This window comes from Cricetulus griseus, chromosome 6 (assembly GCF_003668045.3).
Source record: "Cricetulus griseus strain 17A/GY chromosome 6, alternate assembly CriGri-PICRH-1.0, whole genome shotgun sequence".
NCBI lineage: Eukaryota > Metazoa > Chordata > Mammalia > Rodentia > Cricetidae > Cricetulus > Cricetulus griseus.
In genome coordinates, this window is record NC_048599.1 from 2,069,434 (window position 1) to 2,087,333 (window position 17,900).

General features: G+C 52.9%; 1 protein-coding gene across 2 annotated transcripts in view; it reads right to left on the reverse strand.

The window, feature by feature from the left end:
* The window catches only part of Cdh4 (cadherin 4), a 522,015-nt gene that overhangs the window by 19,925 nt on the left and 484,190 nt on the right, over nt 1-17,900 (reverse strand). For both annotated transcript variants that reach the window (XM_035446876.1, XM_035446875.1), the window contains 2 exons: nt 9,396-9,533; nt 2,440-2,625 (listed from right to left, as the gene is read on the reverse strand). In XM_035446876.1, coding sequence (XP_035302767.1) covers nt 2,440-2,625; nt 9,396-9,533 — 324 coding nt within the window. The remainder of the gene's footprint in view (nt 1-2,439; nt 2,626-9,395; nt 9,534-17,900) is intronic.

The following is a 17,900-nucleotide window of genomic DNA, read 5'->3' on the forward strand; positions in this document are numbered from 1 at the left end:
TTTCCTCCCCAAGTTACTTTTGGTCATGGTGTTTTATCACTGCAATAGAACCCCCAACTCTCTGACCTTTCTGCTCCCTCTCTTAAAGAGAGGTTACACTGGGCTGACCCAGATGGTCTGGGCTTTCCTCAAACCCTCAACACTGTTACATCTACAAAGACCCTGGCTGCCATCTGGGACAAACAGTCACAGATTCTAGAAACAGGCACGGGGTCCTGGAAGAGATGGCACTGAAGAAGTTTCCAGGCCCCTGCTTTTGAGAAAGACCTCTGTGAATAGGAACACAACCGTACACAGGATATGGTTATTGATGATATATTTATAAATGAGAACAACTCACACGAGAAGCCGATAACCAGATTGGCACTCCCGAGAAGTCAGTCTCAGCTGCACTCTGAGACCTGACCAGAACTCTGAAAGAGGCCAAGCGCCTCTCTTCCTCACTCTTTATCCTACCCCAGTACGTACTTGTGACCACGCTCAAATGGGAGTGGTCAACGGTACAGGTATCCAGGATCTCTCCCTACACCTGCATCTGGTTGGAACTTAGAAAAGTACTAGACAATGGGATGCTAAGAGTGGTCCAAGTGAGGAGTAGACTGAGACCCTGAATTACATCAGCAGATGGTCTCAGAGCTGAGTGCACTACTCTGCAGCTTGCTGTCATTCTATGGGAGAGTTGGTCTGTCACTGCCTGAGTCCATAGGCCAGGCCTTGATGACCTTAAGCAAGAAAGCCATATACCACAGCTCCCTAGCCTCCAACCTCTCCCTGAAGGACCCTTCCTGGCTAATTCTTTCTTCAAAGGAAGCTCAAGAGTACATGGCTGGGGCACTGGCTCAGATGCCAGTGGGAACATCCTCAGCCGTCTGACTCAGCTTCTTCAACAGGGCAAAGGTAGGTAGAATATGAAGCCTGACAGTTACCGGGGGAATTCACATGGCTCCCTGACTCTCACATAGGCCTGCCTGGGTCTTCATGAGCCCTGTTTGGGGAAGAGCTTTGCTGGTTGAGCCGGCTTCCCACTTCTATCTGTGTCCTACCTTCAGGTGCCAACTGGGCTGGGCCTGACTCCTGAGTCTGTGGCTAAGTGGACCTGAACCCAGCCTATCTCTGGATACCTATCCTTGGAGCCCTGAACTGTGGTGTCCTAGTGTGCCACTATGGGAAGTTTCTATGCATGGAAAGGAACTAAAAACTAGGTAATCAATAGTGCTGCTGGGCACGGGAAGGAAACAGAGGAACTGCTGTCTAGAGCGGTGCCAGAGAGGCTGCCGGCTCCCTTGATGGTAACCTTGGTGAGCCCTCCTCCTTTCCCCCAAACCCTGAGTGTGCTCTTATCTTTCTGTGGCACATGGTAATGTCTACCTGTCACTTCCCCCAGGACCTGGAGCACGGCCAGGCCTGTGCTTCGGCCTCCTCAGGCCCAGATATTGCTGGAGAGGTCAAAGTACAAGTGGGAATGGGCTGGTCCCCCCCTTACCCTGTCTCTGCCCAGCAACTGTGTTGCTGGACGCCATACAGGGCCTGTGCCTAGAAGGTCACTTGGTTTGGACCCACAACCATCCCAGCTGGCTGCAAGTTTGACTCGGTGTCCAGGGCTCTTGAAAGGTCTCACAGGGGCTTTTAGGCCTAGTCCTGGCTCCTCTGTCCTTAAACTCCAGGTGCCACTAAGCTCCCAGAACTGGTACTGCACTGTGACAAGGTCTTCCTCTTGCATAACCAAAGACTGCCGATGCCTGAAGCCCCTCCTGCAAGCCCCAGGCAGAGGTCAAGCCAATTTTCTTTAACAGGCTGCTCCATAAGACTGTGAAGAGAACAGTTTCTCTGTGTTTATTGGCTCATGTCCCTGTGGGACATGGAACCACATTGTATGTGAAGCCCTGAAAATCAGTTCTTCCAGAAAGACTATGGCCAATAAAACCCACAGACAGGTAAAATAAAACCACACCTGTAATGTGGAAACCAATAGAAAATTTTTTCTGACAGTTTCAATTAGGATGCTGGACGTACTCACTAAGGTGACACCCACCCCCAAAGACTCTTGGCTCAAAAGGGAGGGCCAAGCACACCCTTAAAGAGGTGTGCCCTTAGCATCAAGCCAGAGAGCAGGGTCATAACATATCCTCCTGCCTCTGAAGAGCTGGGTGTGTGCACAGCCTCATATGAAGGAGAGTCTTGTTCAGAAGAAAATGCCAGCGAGGACGTGAAGGCCCAAATCTGAACCATTTCCCCTTTCCCAGTGGAAGGTGGTGGGTAAGGGGTGGAGACAGGAGGATCAGGAGTTTAAGGCCAGCTTTGGCCGTACAAGTTTGAGGCCAGCCTGAGCCAGGAGAGACCCTGTGAAGGTTGTCTCCAAAGGCGTTGGCCCTCTGCCCTAGGTGGCTGACAGACATGTATGTTCCTGGACTAGGGAATGTGCCGGAAACCGTCACCCACCTTCACCACGGTGACCATGCCCTCATTGGTGACAGGGTCTGTGCGGACAGTGAAGTGGCCGGAGGGGTCCCCACTGATGATTCGGTAGACGGCATTCCAGTTGGGTGAGTGAGGCTGATCTCGATCCATTACTGTAAGGTTGGCTACTACTGTCTCCACACGGTTTTCGGGGACCTCTCCTGCAAACTGCAGAATGTAAGAAAGAATATTAGGACCTCAGATAGAGCTTGGGGCAAGGGGGGCATACTTGCTGGACCCGGCCAACACTGGGAAGTGGTAGGGTCAGTGCTCTGGAGTAGATACCTAGGGGGATGGGACAGCTGGTATTCACTGTGATGACAGAGAGTGCCCTGGCTCCTCAAGCTGAGGACCGGCAGCACCCGAGGCTCCCATCGGCTCCCATCTCCCAGAATGAACCTCACCCGTGCACCAAGTGCTTGCACAGGCTCCCCTCCTACACTCAAGCTCTTCTCATGTGCATGGAGGATTGATGGCAAGTGGTTAGGATAGGTACATGATGGAGAGCAAGGGGTGGACAGGGGAGCAGGACTCCAACAGTGGCAGCCGGAAGAGACACATGTCCTGGCTCCTGCCACCAGCAGGCAACTGCTCCAGGTGGCTTGGGGTCAGCCACTATAGCCAGTGACCAAACAGTACAGTGAGGTTGCTGTGTGTACCTGCAAAGGCCCCAGGGCCTCACTCGGAGTGGAGGAGGGGCGTGTCTGCCTTAGGAATCCATGTCCACTGCCAGCTGTGGCCCACTGCTGGGGCTGGCTTCTAGATTTTGTTCTCAGCAGCTCTGAGCTCACAGGCTCTGCTGTCTTGAAATTCACCCTAGCAAGATACATAACTGTCTTGTACATTGAGGATCAGATGGGAGCCCCATGCGTATCCTATAGGATGTCCCCACAGTGTCCCCCAGTGCTGCTCTGGAGCCAGGCTCTTCCAGTCATCCACTGGAACAATGGATGGACTTGAAGAGTTGCTGTAAAGCAGAGGGTTCATTTGATTTTCAGGCTGTGGTCAGCCTCGCTGCCCTGAAGCAATGAGGCCTGAGGCTGCAGAAGGTTCCCTTAAGACCACGAGTACAAGGGAAGTAAGTGCACAGCCTGCTTCCAGAGGGTCTTACTTTCAAATCTTCCTCTTTTCCATTTAGCACAGAGGGGCACGAAGCAACCTCAGAGAGGACAGCAGACTGAGTTGTAGGCATACATGTCCAGGGCCTGGCTTTCTCACTGGGTTCCCAGGCTGTTCTGTGTATCTGGGTGAGGCTGTCATTGCTGGTGGCCTCCATAGTGACATTCTGAGTCAGCAATAGGGTTGCCACAGTGTCTGAGTGTCCCCTTGCCACGATATGGGGAGCTTTCCTTGGAGGGAGATCACAGGGGCTTAGGGACAGGCAGTGTTGCAGGCTGAGTCATGTCCCCTAAATTTATATGTTGAGGCCCTTAGCCCCAGCACCTTAGCCTGTAACGGTGTCTCAAGAGGTGTCAGTGTGAGGCTGGGAGTTATCCTAAGCCAGCCTATGTGGCACCCTTGTGAAGAACAGTCCCCAGTGACACATGTATTAGGGTGTATTAGTTATACGTTACACCCAGGTTATTGGGGTAGGTGCCTCTAGGAGGACCTTAAAACCTTGGCGCCTGCAGGCACAGATGCTTGACTCTGAAAGTTCAGTGGACTCCTGCCCCTGGGGAACTACTTTCAGGACTGGTAAGTGAGCCATCTGTCTGTGATTGCCACCTACCTGCTCTGGTTTGGGTAAGAGTCCCAGGTGATGAAGATTTGCTCTCTAAACTGAGGCAGTGTTGGGAACAGGGTAGAAACTATACTGGTAGGTACCGGTTAGTGTGAGGGAGTCAGGTGACTGGGTGGGGTTGTGCTCTTGAGGGGGCTATGGAGCCCCTGACCCCTTATTGTCTGTCTTTGCTTCCTGGTGAGTAAGTGAGCAGTTTTTTTCTGCTTCATGCTCCCACCTCCAATGATTTGTGGTCTCAACTCAGGTCCACAGTGACTATGGATGGGAACCTCGGAAAACACGCACTGAAATAAGCTTTTCCTCATTGTACACCCATGATCTCACTGTCATAGTTCAGAAATCCAATACCAGGAGTGCAGCATAGCCTGGCCGAGTGCCCTTCAGATGGGCACTGTCCTACTGTGTGCTGTCCCTTGACCTGCTGGGAGGTGACCTATGGGAACACCACGACCTTCTTCTGCCTTTCAATCATTTAACTTAGTGTCACTCACACCTGTGAGGGGACAGACCATCTTGCATGTAAGATGTAGACAAGCTTTCTGGGCTCAGAGAGGTCTGGACATCAGCCAAGGCCACACAGCAAGAAGGGGTCAAGACTAGCTCAGGAGTGGCTATGTGTGGGTGGGAGGGGCAGGGCTTAGAGAAAGGCCACAGTTTCTGGGTCTCAGGGTTCCCCATTGGGATCTGTGCATGGGGCAGGTTGGAGGCTCCGGGGTCATGCTGTGAAGGTTGTTTTCCACCCCAGCCTGTCCTGTATCACTCTGGAGGGTAATTGCTGAAAGTAGGGTGGTCCTGGGTGAGCTATGGGCTCTGCCCTCCAGGGGGCACTGCAGCTGCACAGGAGCAAGAAGGAAATAACTTTTAATTAACACTTAAGAATAGAAATTGGAGCTGGCAAGTCCCTGCATCTCTTTAGCGTTGCCTGATTGTTCCTGATTAAGCTTCACAAAAATAGCCCGTGTGTGGTGTGTGGCCAACCTGCCCGCACACTCCCACTGTGAAGCAAAGACAGTGTTCTGGGGCATCTGCCTGCTACTCATCTGGACGGGGCCTGGCCAGGGCCACCTGGAGCCCATGTATGTACAGATGTCTTCGGAGAGCATACTGAAGAGGAGGCGTGGAGCTTGGCTTGGAAAAGTGTCCTGTACTCATGGAATTTCAGACTGCCACCTGCTCGTCCCACCTTGCCCTCCATGTCCCAGGGAAGCAGGATTTCCCACTGTCCTTCATGGGTTTCGTGAGGCAGGACCAACCTCTGGAAAAGAGTTTTGTGCCATTGTATTCCGGCTGTGACCCTCCAGCTGCCTGTGCTGGCTGGGGTCACAATGGGGCCACTGCTCTCTCCAGAGCGTCCACCTCCTCACTTACGCCTCACAGATGGCATGGGGACCTTGCAGGTTGTTTGCAGTATGGCTGATGCACATGGGGGAGGATGAAGTTGAGTTAGATGGTACATGGTGGTTCAGGCCAGACCCTGGGCAGAACCGGTCCATCCACAGTGCCTCCTGCTGAACCCGGGTGTGGGCAATTCCCCTGAGTTGTTGTGGAAGGGCACTAGGTGCCAGGGACGTGTTTCTCACTGTGGGCCATGGTCACCCTCAAGCAGCGCAGTAGGGCTCTGGGCAGCAGCACAGCTGGTGTCAGAGCTGCCAGCTTGTGTCCTGCTAAGTCTGACCTGAGATGATCTCATAGACAGTCTGAGACAGGGTTCATTTGTTTGACATAAGAGTAGGGTTTGCTGGCTCTGTCTGTCTCTGAACCAGGGTATCTGTGGGGTGTCCTGTCCTTTCCAACCAACATAGCTTCTTGGAGATCTTGGTATGAGCAAGGTGGCATGGGCCCTATTTCCAGATGAGGAGAACGGGGTTTGTGGCAGGCAGGGTCCTTCAGCACCACACAGCACCCTCTGAGGTTCCTTCCAGTGCCACCAGTCTCTTTGGTGAAACCCTCCTCCTGTAGGCACGTTCCTTGAAACCCCTCAGGCCACTGCTGGGGATGAGTCCGAAGCTGAACTCTTTTGGCTTCCCTCTGTCCTGGCTCTCATGGTGACCATAGCATTCCAAGGCTGCCTCCTGAGGGTAGGTGCAGGGCAGGTGTGGAGGGCTGATGTCAGGAGAGCTGTGTGGTTTCTGCACCCCAGCATCTGCTCTCCAGCAGTCTGGAATGGGCATAGGGGTGTTTTCTTGGGAGCACAGTGGCCCTGACTTAGCAGAGGGTCTGAGCACCATGTGATTATCCTGGGGTCCCACAACACTGATGCCTGGCTTAGCAACACTTTCCGTGTAGGGAAAAAGGGCCAGCCAAAGAAACACACCCTGAGCAGAGCCAAAGAAACACTCTTTGTCCCCGGAATCAGAGCCAGTGAAAGAAATACACCCTGGCCCTAAAATTAGAGCCAAGAGGCTAAAAAGGACCAGTGAAAGAAACGTATTTTGGCCCTGTAACCAGACCCAAATCTGACACTAAACCTGAGCAGAAAACCAACCAGTCACTGAGCAGGAGATCTAACCAATCTGAGCTGAGGGATTGAAATCTGACCAATCCTCACCCTGGAAATCTCCCTGGAAAAACTCCGCCCCTTAGAAGCCCTATATAAACCCTGTGCCTGTTCAGCTTGTGGCTTTCAGGCTGTCCAGCTGTCCTCTGCCACCCTGGGATTCTTCCCTCCCAGTAAATCTCTTGAATGAGGTTTGGGTGAGCAGGCCTGTAACACTTTCTCTGAGGAAACCTTTCCCTAGGGAAGCAGAGTTGTTAGGAATTGTTACACTACACTCCAGGGGACCCAAGCTGAACTGTAACAACTTTGCTGGAGAAGCCATTCCCTGCCAGAGCAGAGCAGTTACAATGGGGAAGTCTTTCCCTGGAGCAGGGCTGTAAGCTGCTATGCTTACTGTGACCTGTGGTATTCCTTGGCTCCTGATTGCCAGAATACTTTCCCATCAGAGCTGTAACACTCAGTATTCTGTGGCTACCGAGTGCCAGAATCCCTTTCCATCTGAGTTGAATTAACACTTACAGTCCTGATTTCCATCCCCACCCCAACTTAACACAAGCTAGGGTTATTTGGGAAGAAGAACCTTATTTGAGAAAACGCCTCCATCATATTACCTGTAAGCAAATCTGTGGGCCATTTTCTTGATTAATGGCTGATGTGGGAGGGCCCAGTCTACTTTGGGGGGTGTCACACCCCCTTGGCTGGTGGTCCTGGGTGCTATAAGAAAGCAAACTGAACAAGCCACAAGGAGTAAACTAGTAAGCAGTGTTCCTCCATGGTCTCTGCTTCAGTTCCTGCCCTGAGTTTCTGTCCTGACTTTCCTTGGGCTGAAACTGTGGATCTGTGATCAGAATGTGTAAGCTACATTAATTAACCCTTTCCTCCATAATTAACCCTTGCATTTGGTCATGGTGTTTTATCACAGCAACAGAAACCTAATTAAGACAATTGGGCTGGTGTCTGAGAGTGGTACTGGCTCTGATCCTGACAAGGCCACCCTGGGTACATACCCTGCCCTCCTGCGATGGCTGTGGCAAAGCATGGTCTAGGCCAGGGGTGGCCCCAGTGTGGGCCTGGCCCAGGCAGAAGGATGGCTGTGCCAGGGGTGTCGCTTGCAGGTCTAGGGTCAGTGACTGCTTTCCTGGAGCCTGGCCCTGGCCTTTCTTCCTCTTGTCTGATAGAGGGAGAGCAAAGAGATTGAATCCAGAGAGAGGCCCCTCCAGCTTTCTCAAGGCCTCTTTTGACAGTGCACCAGTGCTTCTCCAGGGCGAGCAGCCCCGCCAAACCCTCTACCCCTCCTTCCTGCTCCTGTTGTTTGTGGTAAGGGACAGAACTCACAGTCTGCCGGGGACCTGGGCAGAGCTTGTTGTTGGCCATCTTTTTGGCCACTAGATGGTGTTGTGGTCCAGGAGACCAGGAATGGGGCGTTCGTTCGTTCATGCTCCTGCCTGGGCTCCAGCCTTCTAGGCAGGCACCTTGACCTTAGGCAGAGCGTTTCCCCCCTCTCATCTCCACATGCAGCCACTTCCAGGGTTCAGTACCAGATGTTCCCTGTGGGCTGTGCCGGGAGCCCCATGTCCTGGCCCACCACCGGCCCTGACTACTCACTGGTTGGGGACCAGAGACTGAGAGGGCAGACTGGTTGGGGCCTGATGGAGAGTGTCCACCCGTGTGTCTGATAGAGTCCTTGTTGTCACTATTATGGACACAATGCTCCTCTTCACTCTGCCTCTGTGCGTGACCTTCTGACCTTCCCCTCTGCATATCCTGGCCAGACACCTGCAGTCTGCCATCTAGTCAGGGCTGGGCTGGACTATGTGTTCACAGAGGCACAAGAACCACAGGTCACAGCACTGTTCACCCATTCATGGACTTGGGCGTCATGGAGGCAGATGCTAGCAAGCAGAGAGATGTCTGAGGCCAGGGCCCCAGAGGATGCTGGGAGGCCCAGAAGTGGTTATCACATTTGCTGGGCACTGAGAGAGCCTAAGGGTCTCATAGGCAGGGACCCTCCCTGGAGCATGGCTGTTCCATGGGAGTCCAGGGGAGATGGGGGTCATGTGACTTATAGTTCTGTCTCCAGAACCTTCTCTCCCAGGGTGGGGCAGAGGTATGTTCCTCTGATCCATGGCTGTCGGCTCACAGTGGACTTTCTATACCATAGTTGGGTGGGTACATGCCTGTTCAGCAAGATACCTTGACTTCTAAGGTCCCAGTGTCCAGTGCCTGCCTAGTCTTTACCAATTTTCTTGTCTGGGGATGGGAACTGTACCGGGCCAGCCACTGTCTACTGAGGACCAAGGTAGAAAGGGGACCTTTGCTTCAAGGACACGCAGTATCCATAGCCAAGGCTCAGCTGGGCATCTGGCAAGCCAGTATGCACTGCACCGTCACAAAGCCTCCCCAAATATATGATAGCCTGATCAGCCACCTTCTGCAGACTTTACAAAGATCTCAGCAAGGTATCAGCCAATCACTTAATCTTGGGGAGCACTAGGCCCTTAGGGCCACCTCTGCACAAGAGTATCTAGGCCCATTCTTTCTCATTAGAGATGGCTGCCATGGTGTCCCTCTCTGTCCGCTACCTATGCCTCAGTATTTGTTGACCACAATCCATTCAGCTCTTCCATTAGAGCCCTTCCCCTACTGAGAGGGATGTGCCAGCTTGGGGCTGGCATCATTGCGAGGATGTGAGGTACTCACTGTGCTTGTGGTGAATTCTGGAGGGTTGTCATTTACGTCTGTCACCGTGATAATGGCTGTGGCTGTGTTTGAGAGACCATAGTTGAGGTTTCCCTCCATGTCAGTGGCCTGGACGATGACTGTGTACTGCTGGACTTTCTGGAGGGGGAAAGACAAAGGGTCAGTCTGGGTTCGGGAGACAGGGAATGCAGGCTTCCTCAGTGGGGTTCATCCTTGGCACAGGCTGCCTGGGACTTCCTGGAGCTGTGGCACCTGCTGTAGCCTTGCGGTAGGTGGCTGTGGCAGGAGCCCAACCGTATTTGTATCTCGGCAGCCTTCAGTGGGTGCAGAGGGGCAGAGCAGGGTTCAGAGGGACCTGCACTGTCTTCAGAGTGCGGTAGCAGAGAGGAGAGTCTGCAAGATGCAGGGCCAGGCTAAGGGATGTCGCTGTCAGAGTAAAGCTGAGCTGGAGTAAAGCTAGGACTGGAGTCGGGGAAGGAACGACAGGCCAGTAAACAGCAAGACACAGCGGTGTGGTTCGCGAGCTCTGCAGCGAAGCAGAAGTGAGCATCTGGATGCAGGTGGGCTCCTTGAAAGGCAAGCAAAGGTGATGATATGCTGCATCAGGCCTGGGGGGAGTCATGTGACCCCCTCCCGCTCGCCCCTGCACTGAGAGGCAGAAGCACTGGGGATCACACACCTCCCCCACCAGAGGTGTCACGCTGTGGGAATAACAGTGCCGACCAGCATGGGGGCCAGCTCTGTGGGGACCCTGTCACCTCGCACTTGCACCACTGGGGACAGGGTAGAAAGGGTCCCTCTGGAACATCTTCCAAATGACTTAAATCTCCACTCTTGCTCCCCTAAAAGGAGAAGTGTGTGATTCTATCCATTGGCTCCAGATGGGTCACAAAATTCCTCTGTCAATTCATCCACCATCCCTCCATCTACCCATCCATCCCTATACCCATCCTTCTTTTCTGTCCATCTGTCCTTCCCTTCCTCCCCCGTTCCCTCCCCTCTGCCCCTCTCACTCCTGCCATCTGTATTCCGTCCTCTTCCTCTCTCTGTCCCAGACACAGCCAACCTGGCAGCTGGAGAGGGACAAATAAGTAAGCCAAAGCTCAGCACTGCCACCTGTGTGGCACTGGAAAAAAGATAAACAGAAATAAAGAGGCTTATTATATATGAACACATGTGCTTATATGTGTATATGTACATATGAATGCCTGTGGGCATGTAGGAATGTGTGTAACCTATATGCATGTATATGTGTACATTCGTGTGTATACATACCTGTATACATATATGTATAGTGTGCATGTGTGTGTATGGCAGCCTGACACTAGAGGGCGAGCTGGGCTTGCTTTTGGACAGCAGGACCCTGGGAGGGAAGCTAGTCCAGCAAGATTGGAGAAATACTGCAGGGCCTCAGAAGAAGCAGGCTAGCCAGGCTCTAGAGTCTACAGCCTGCCCCTGAATCCATGTGGGGCTCAGCTGGGCAGTCTCTGCCCCTGTATTATCCCTCCATGGAGACAGAAGGACACATTTTCAGGAGGTGCTGGGTACAGTGGGCATGCTGTGTTCAGAGTCACTCCTACTGGTCAACTGCTTTCCCATGGAACCCCTTCCCCAGCTCCCATTCGGTACAGAGAACAGGGCAGGTGTCCCTGCAGCTGGTCCCAGTGGAGCTGCAGTGAATTCATTAAAAAGCGATTTAACCATTTTCAAGCTTGAGAACAGGAAGCAGCCATCCCTAGGGCTCTCACTCTCCTCCCTGTGCCCTCCCTGCAGAACATCCATCAAGAATGCATCAGTCAGCTTGCCCTAGCACCCAAGCTTCCCCAGCAGCCTGTCCCCATATATAGCATCCCTTGCCAGCCTGGACTGTTGTCCTGCTAGCTGTGTTCTCTAGGTCAGGCCAAGTCCATAGCTGGGAGCTCTTAACTTCGCCTCAGGCGCTGTCCCCAGTGAGTTTTGAGACTGTCTTACCCACAAGGCTCCAAGAAAGCCTCCTACTCATTCTGGGTTCTCTGACCCTAGCAGGTGGTCATATACAATTGAGGTCCAGAGACCAAACATATAGGACCCCAAGTCCCTTCATTCTCCATTGAGGCCAAAGCCATCGCTGACCACTCTGCTCTGTTCAGGGCTGTTCTGTGTCTGCTTCCCATGGTTCCCAGGGGTCACTCCTCTTGGGCTTTCCTATCGGCCATTGATGGAACCTTTTTTTGTTTCCTCAGATACTGAGAAATGGAGAAGCTGAAGCCATCTTCTTGTTGCTCAGCGTCTAGAGACTGCTCTGTGCCCAAGGGCCCAGTGAGGTGGTTTGTGGGGCCGCTGTGAGGGCAGAGGGATATGTAAGCACAGTGGGAACAGTGCAAAGTTGTACTTCAGGTTGGCACGCAGCCTAGAAACCCCACTCCTGAGTGTGGATTCCAGGCCTCAAAACAGGTGTTCACACAAATGATTTACGCCAGTGTGCACATGGCACCATCCACAAAGGCCAGCCAGCCCATAATGGGTACTCAAAACATGGTGTGTCCACACGATGGAGTATTACTCAGCCATGAAAAGGAAAAGCCTTTTGACACCTGCTATGCTAAGATGAACCCCAAAGCCCCAAAGCCATTGTGTCAGGTAACAACAGCCAGGCCCACAAGCCACACGGATGTCCCCATTAAGGAGACATGTTGACATCAGGCAAGTCCACGGATGGCAGAGGATGCCTACTGGGGTGACACCAGCACTGTGGGGCTCCTTTTAGGGGTGATGAAAATGCCCAGGAGCTAGGCGGAAGTGATGGGTGTGCAACCCTGTGTGAGTGAACTGTAGGGTGAATTCCACAGCATGTAAATTACAGCTCAAGTCACTGGCACTAGACAAGAAACCCAACTCTTCTCAGTGGGGTGCACACAGCTCTTCCTTCTCACTGCTGCTGCCTGTGGGGAACCAATGCAGGCTGTAAGCCTTGGGCTTGGGACATGTGGTGGGCAACACAGCCCTGCTCTCATCAGCCACCCTGAGGGGACTCTGCTCACTATCCTGCATGGTTTCGTGGGGGATGCTGTTGGAGATTCCAGATTTCCATACAGCTTCAGGGTGACCCTTACAGCAGGCCCCTTACAGCAGGCTGAGCCCTGTCATGGAGCTGTCCTGACCCTCTGCAGGTTGCTCTATCTATTCTCCTACATCCCGGAGCCAGGAGGAGGTGATTGCTGTGTGGACAGACCGCCTGATCCACATTCGTCTACAGTAGCCCTGGGCCCTAGCATCAGAGACCTACAGTGTGGGAGAGTCCTTTGCCATGTCCTAGTTGTTGAGGCTTTCTTGCTTAGGGTTTGAGTGGTGAAACTGTGCACATCTCACAGTGTGCCCAGGTTGACTCTTGGTGACAACTCGGCACCAAGTGCAGAGCCACGGCCACCAACAGGGCTCTTAGCAAGGGTGGTCCCCAGCATGGCCAGTGTCTTGGGCAAACATTTCAGGGACCATTACAGTCTCTGGAATCTGGGCTTCCCTAGCCCCCTAACTTTAGGATATGAGTAAAAACCAGGTTCTGGGTCTGGAGAGATAGCTCAGTCTTTAAGAGCGCATACTGCTCTTGCAGAGACCTGAGTCTGAGTCCTAGAACTCATGTCAGGTGTCTCACTCCTGCTCCGGGGGATTGAATTCCTCTGACCTCTGCCATTGGGCCTCCACTCAAACTCACTCTCTCTCTCTCTCTCTCTCTCTCTCTCTCTCTCTCTCTCTCTCTCTCTCTCTCTCTCTCTCTCTCTCTCTCTTTCTCTCTCTCTCTCTCTCTCACACACACATGTGTAATTAAAAATAATCAAGACAAATCTTTAAAACAACCCCCCATTCTCTAGTTCTGCATGAGCCTCTAGTTGCTGAGTCAAAGTTTCTTGCCCAGACTTCAGCATTGCTCACTGCAGCCTGAGTGTGTGTGTGTGTGTGTGTGTGTGTGTGTGTGTGTGTGTGTGTGTGTGTGTGAGAGAGAGAGAGAGAGAGAGAGAGAGAGAGAGAGAGAGAGAGAGAGAGAGACTCTATGCTCTACTTGGGGGGGGTACAGAAACACTCAGGGGCTCCTATCTGCCTAGTCCTGCCACCAGCTCCTGGCACTGCCTGTATAACTCCCGAGGGGGCTCCCCTCCTTTTTCCTTCCAGCCAGCAGCTCTTTCTGCTGCATCAAAAGCAGAGAAAATGCAACTCTTCTCAGTGGGGTGCACACAGCCCCTCCTTCCCACTGCTGCTGCCGGTGGGGAGCCAACAGCCTAGCAAGCCTCAGGCTGGAACATGATGGAGTCAGCGTGCTTGCTCTCTCAGCTCTCACCAGTCACTCTGTTCCTCCTCTCACTTCTCCATTGGGCACCACCCATGACCACTGAGGACTTGAGGAATGAGGTTGAGTGGAGGGAGTGTCCTTGCTTCAAAGCCTGAGGGCTGAGGGATCCAGGTGTCTTCCTTCTCAGCCCTTTCTGGTAATCCCCCCAGCTCTCATCAGGCCCTGCAGGCCGCTGATGGAAATAGCAGCCTGAACACTGCCCTCCTTCCCTTCCCCCTTCTTTCTCCTCCTTGAGGCTGTGGACTACCCACCCTGGGGTTCCTGTCTTTCCAAGGCTGACTGTGGGACAGCTCTTCCCAAATGAGGACTATTGACATTAGCAGCCAGGTCACACTCTGTTGCTGAATGTCCCATGCTCTATGGGGGTGCTGGGTAGCATCCCTAGACTGCCTGTGGGGTGTGAGGAGTCGATCACAGACATCAGCAGTGTAGTAATATCCCAAGGGGGGTGTCATTTGAGAAGCAGGGCTCTAAGGAAGGAGGCAGGCAGTAAATAAGGGAAAATGATCAGATAACGACAAGGGCTGTGCAACCATGGACAGAGGATGTCAGGCATGGGGCGCTAATTGAGTTAACCATCTCTGGTTAATGTGCTTGGGGAGGACTCTTGCGAGCAGCAGGAATGGTTTCTGCTAAGGCCCTGGGGGGAGGTGGTGTGTGTGTGTGCGTGTGCGTGTATGTATGTGCGCACGCGCGCCTGCGTGTGTGTACTCCAGAAAGTTTGGCCTGTGATGGGGAGCGCAGTCTCGAGGGTATGGAGGGATCAAAGGCAGAGTCTAGAATTATTTAGAGTGAGACAGGAAACCATGGGGAGGTTAGAGGTGACGAGCACAGGAGGCCTGAGGGACTGCAGAGCAAGGACAGATGGAGATGGCAGCAGTCTCGGCTTAACTGGGCTCAGAGAGCAGCTGAGTGGGTGTCACCTGTCTGTGTGGCTTTGACCCAGTGTGGGGTGTGGGGTGAGACCTGGAAAAGAAAAGAACCACCCATAGGGTGAGTCTGTCTGAGTGGATGGGCAAGGGGGACCTGGGGAGTGTGCTGCCTGGACACACCTGTTCTGCTCCAGTCTGGAGACATGGTGTCCTGAGACTCTTTCCTTTCCTTACTAGTTGGGGTTACTCCTGGAAGCTAACAGCAGCATGTACTCCGGGTCACGTGAGCTAGCCTGGGGCTGCCCTGAGATGAGAACCTCTGCCGCTGAAGGGATCCAGAGGATCTGTGTACAAAGCCTGTTGCTTAAACACTGGCAAAGTTCAGAGATAGCAAATAGATACAGTGTCCATCTGTGGCTGCATCTGTCTCTGGCTGCCTGTCTGAGACCTCAGATCAGAGCAATGAGCGCTGCAAAGCCTGGAGTGGAAGGAGGAGGCCCTGCTGCAACGAGCGACGTGGCCATGGTGCTGACCACACTGCACCTGTGGTGATGGCCACGGGGAAAGTCAAGGAAACAAACGTCTCAGTATCTGGACTGACAGAGAAACAGTGATGGGTGCAGGGGGTGGGGGCAGGGCAAATGTGGTTATGACTTTCAAAGCAGGCACAGGTTGGACCTGGCATGTGGGCTGTGACTGGATGATCCTGGGCTAAACTATGCTCTGTCTTGCCTCTTGTCTTTGGAAGCCAGGAAGATCCTGAGCTGGGGACTGAGACCAACCTGTCTGGATCTGTCACGATCCTTTCCACATAGGGGTTAAAGATCACACCATGGGCTTTTCTACCTGTTCAGTTGGCCTCCATTGTGGTGATATATCATATATGATTTATTAAAGCTTGCCACAAACATTAGAGGTTAGGCAATGGTGATACACACCTTTAATCCCAGCAGCCATTCTAGCAAACCATTGGGCCAGGCAGTGATGGCACACACCTTTAATTCCAGGACACAGGGGACAGGTAGATAGATCTCTCTGAGTTCAAGGCCACTCTTGAGAGAAGAGTAACAGAGCTCATGCCTTTGATCCCAGCACTTGGTATCACACGCCTTTAACCCCAGCACTAGGGAGGTGGAGACAGGAGAGATATGGCTGGGTGGAGAGAGGAATACAAGGAGGAGGAGACAGGAACTGAGAGCCTTTTGTCTCTGAGGATTCATGGAGACAGGATTGTAGGGGACAGTGTAAGCCATGCCTGCTAGAAGCTGGCTACAGGTGTGCCTGACCACACCCATCAGGGTGTGGTCAAGGTGAGGTCAGGATGACTCGAGATAGGGTTTAAAGGGACAGACAAGGCACATGGGAGCCCCTTCTCTCTGGCCTCCCTGCCTTGCTGCCCCTGGCATGCTCTGGCTTGCGTTTATCTAATAAAGGATATCTTAACCTCACAGGTTACAAAGCTCCTTCATTAGCTGGTGCCCAACGTGGGCCAGGAACCCATGACCCTGAGATTGAGAGTCTGATGCTCTACTGACTGAGCTAGCTGGGCTTCTTCTTTTCCACTGGTGTTTTTCTATTTATCTGTCTGACCAGGTCGTAAAATATCTCATTAACATTGATCTTTAACTTTGCAGAGGATTCCATTGTAGGGGACAGTGTAACCCTTTAAACGCCTGCTAGAAGCTGGCTACACTGTCCCCTACACAGGATTAGCCATTTCAGCTTGGTAGAGGTAAGATCTACTGGCTTGGTTGCTTTGCTTCTCTGATTTTCAGCTTGAACCTTGAACCCCAATATCTGTCTCTGGGTTTTTATTATTCGTGTTACACTCTATGGCGATCTCTCTGACCCCATGCCCTTGCCCCTGGTGGCCCTTGAAAGAAGAGGTCAGAGGAGGGGAAACAGACAAGAGCAGAAAGCATGGAACTCGCTGGGAGCAAGGGGTGCAGTGGATAGCATGTGTGAGAGCTCCCGGAGTGGAGGCAGCCCCGGGGTCCTGTAGGGCTCCTGCCTCAAGAAGGGCACTGCGTTGTTACTGTAGTGTTCTATCCAGGCTTACCCCAGGTCCCCCAGCTGAAACCTGCCCCAGGCTCTCCAGGGTTCCTTGTCAGCCTGGCCTGAGTGACATGACCCCTCAGCAAGTCATGGGCAGGATCAGGGAGGTCTCCTCAGTGCTCAGAGCTCTTCTGCACTGCAGGCTATCTCGGGGCCCTTCCAGGCTCTAAGGGCAGGCTGGACATCAGTGTTGGCTGGGAAGGACAAGGGTAGGGACGACCTAGAGCCGCTGGGTCCCCAGGGTTTGGTTGGTGGCTATGAGGGTGTCTGATGGATTTGTCTTGTGTGGAGTTGGGGAGACAGCTGAGATGGGCTCTGTGGTTTTGTTTCCATCTTTGGAAAGGGAAGGACAGTGTCCAGTTTTCTCTGAGTTTCTGCCAAGTGGAGGTTGTAGGGAGACGGCATCTGGGAACACTGTGAAAGAGGGTGCCTAAAAATCCCCACACAGACCACAGACGTCCTGGCCAATGACATGCCACACATTTCTGAATGTGTCTGCACATTTTTGGACATGTCTGGATGTCATTGGGTTTTCTGGACAAGTCTGAGTATTTGTGGATATTTTTGGAAGCCTGGATGTTTCTGGGTTTACTTGGGGTGGTGTCCTGAGTGTGCATGCATCGCGTATACTGGTCTGCCCCCCACTGAGATGTTTTCCTGTGGAGCCAGTGATGAAAAACTCTTGGTTTAGGTGTAGCTTTGTGATGGGGCTCTGACCTAGCACAAGCAAGGCCCTAGGGTCAGTTCCAGTTCTGCAAAAAGTCCACAGAGCAAGCAGCCTGCCTCTCTCTTGTGTTGACTGAAAGCCTTACACGGCCATGGCAGAGCCAACACACACACACACACACACACACACACACACACACACACAGTGTGGCCATGGCAAGCAACCGCTTGGAGTGTGACTCTCCATCTGTGCCCTTCATGTCTCCAAGCCAGATTCTCTTAGGGAAGGCCCCAGCCCTGTTTCCTACAAGGCCAGCTCAGGTGGGGTCTTCTGGGGGAAGAACAGAAAAAGCACAGAAAAGCTCCCAAACTGGCAGGTCAGATGCCAGAGAAAGGACCTGAGAGATGGGGCTGTCACCTTGCAGGGACTCAGTGGTCTGTGGTAGCAGGGGCTGTGGAGATAGTCTTGGGGTGTACTCACTACTGTATTCCCGCTTTTCTGATATGTAGCTCGAGTATTGCTCACACCTGAATGGCCTAAGGGGGCCTTCAGTAAGAACAGACCAGACACCCAGAGCAAGAAGATAA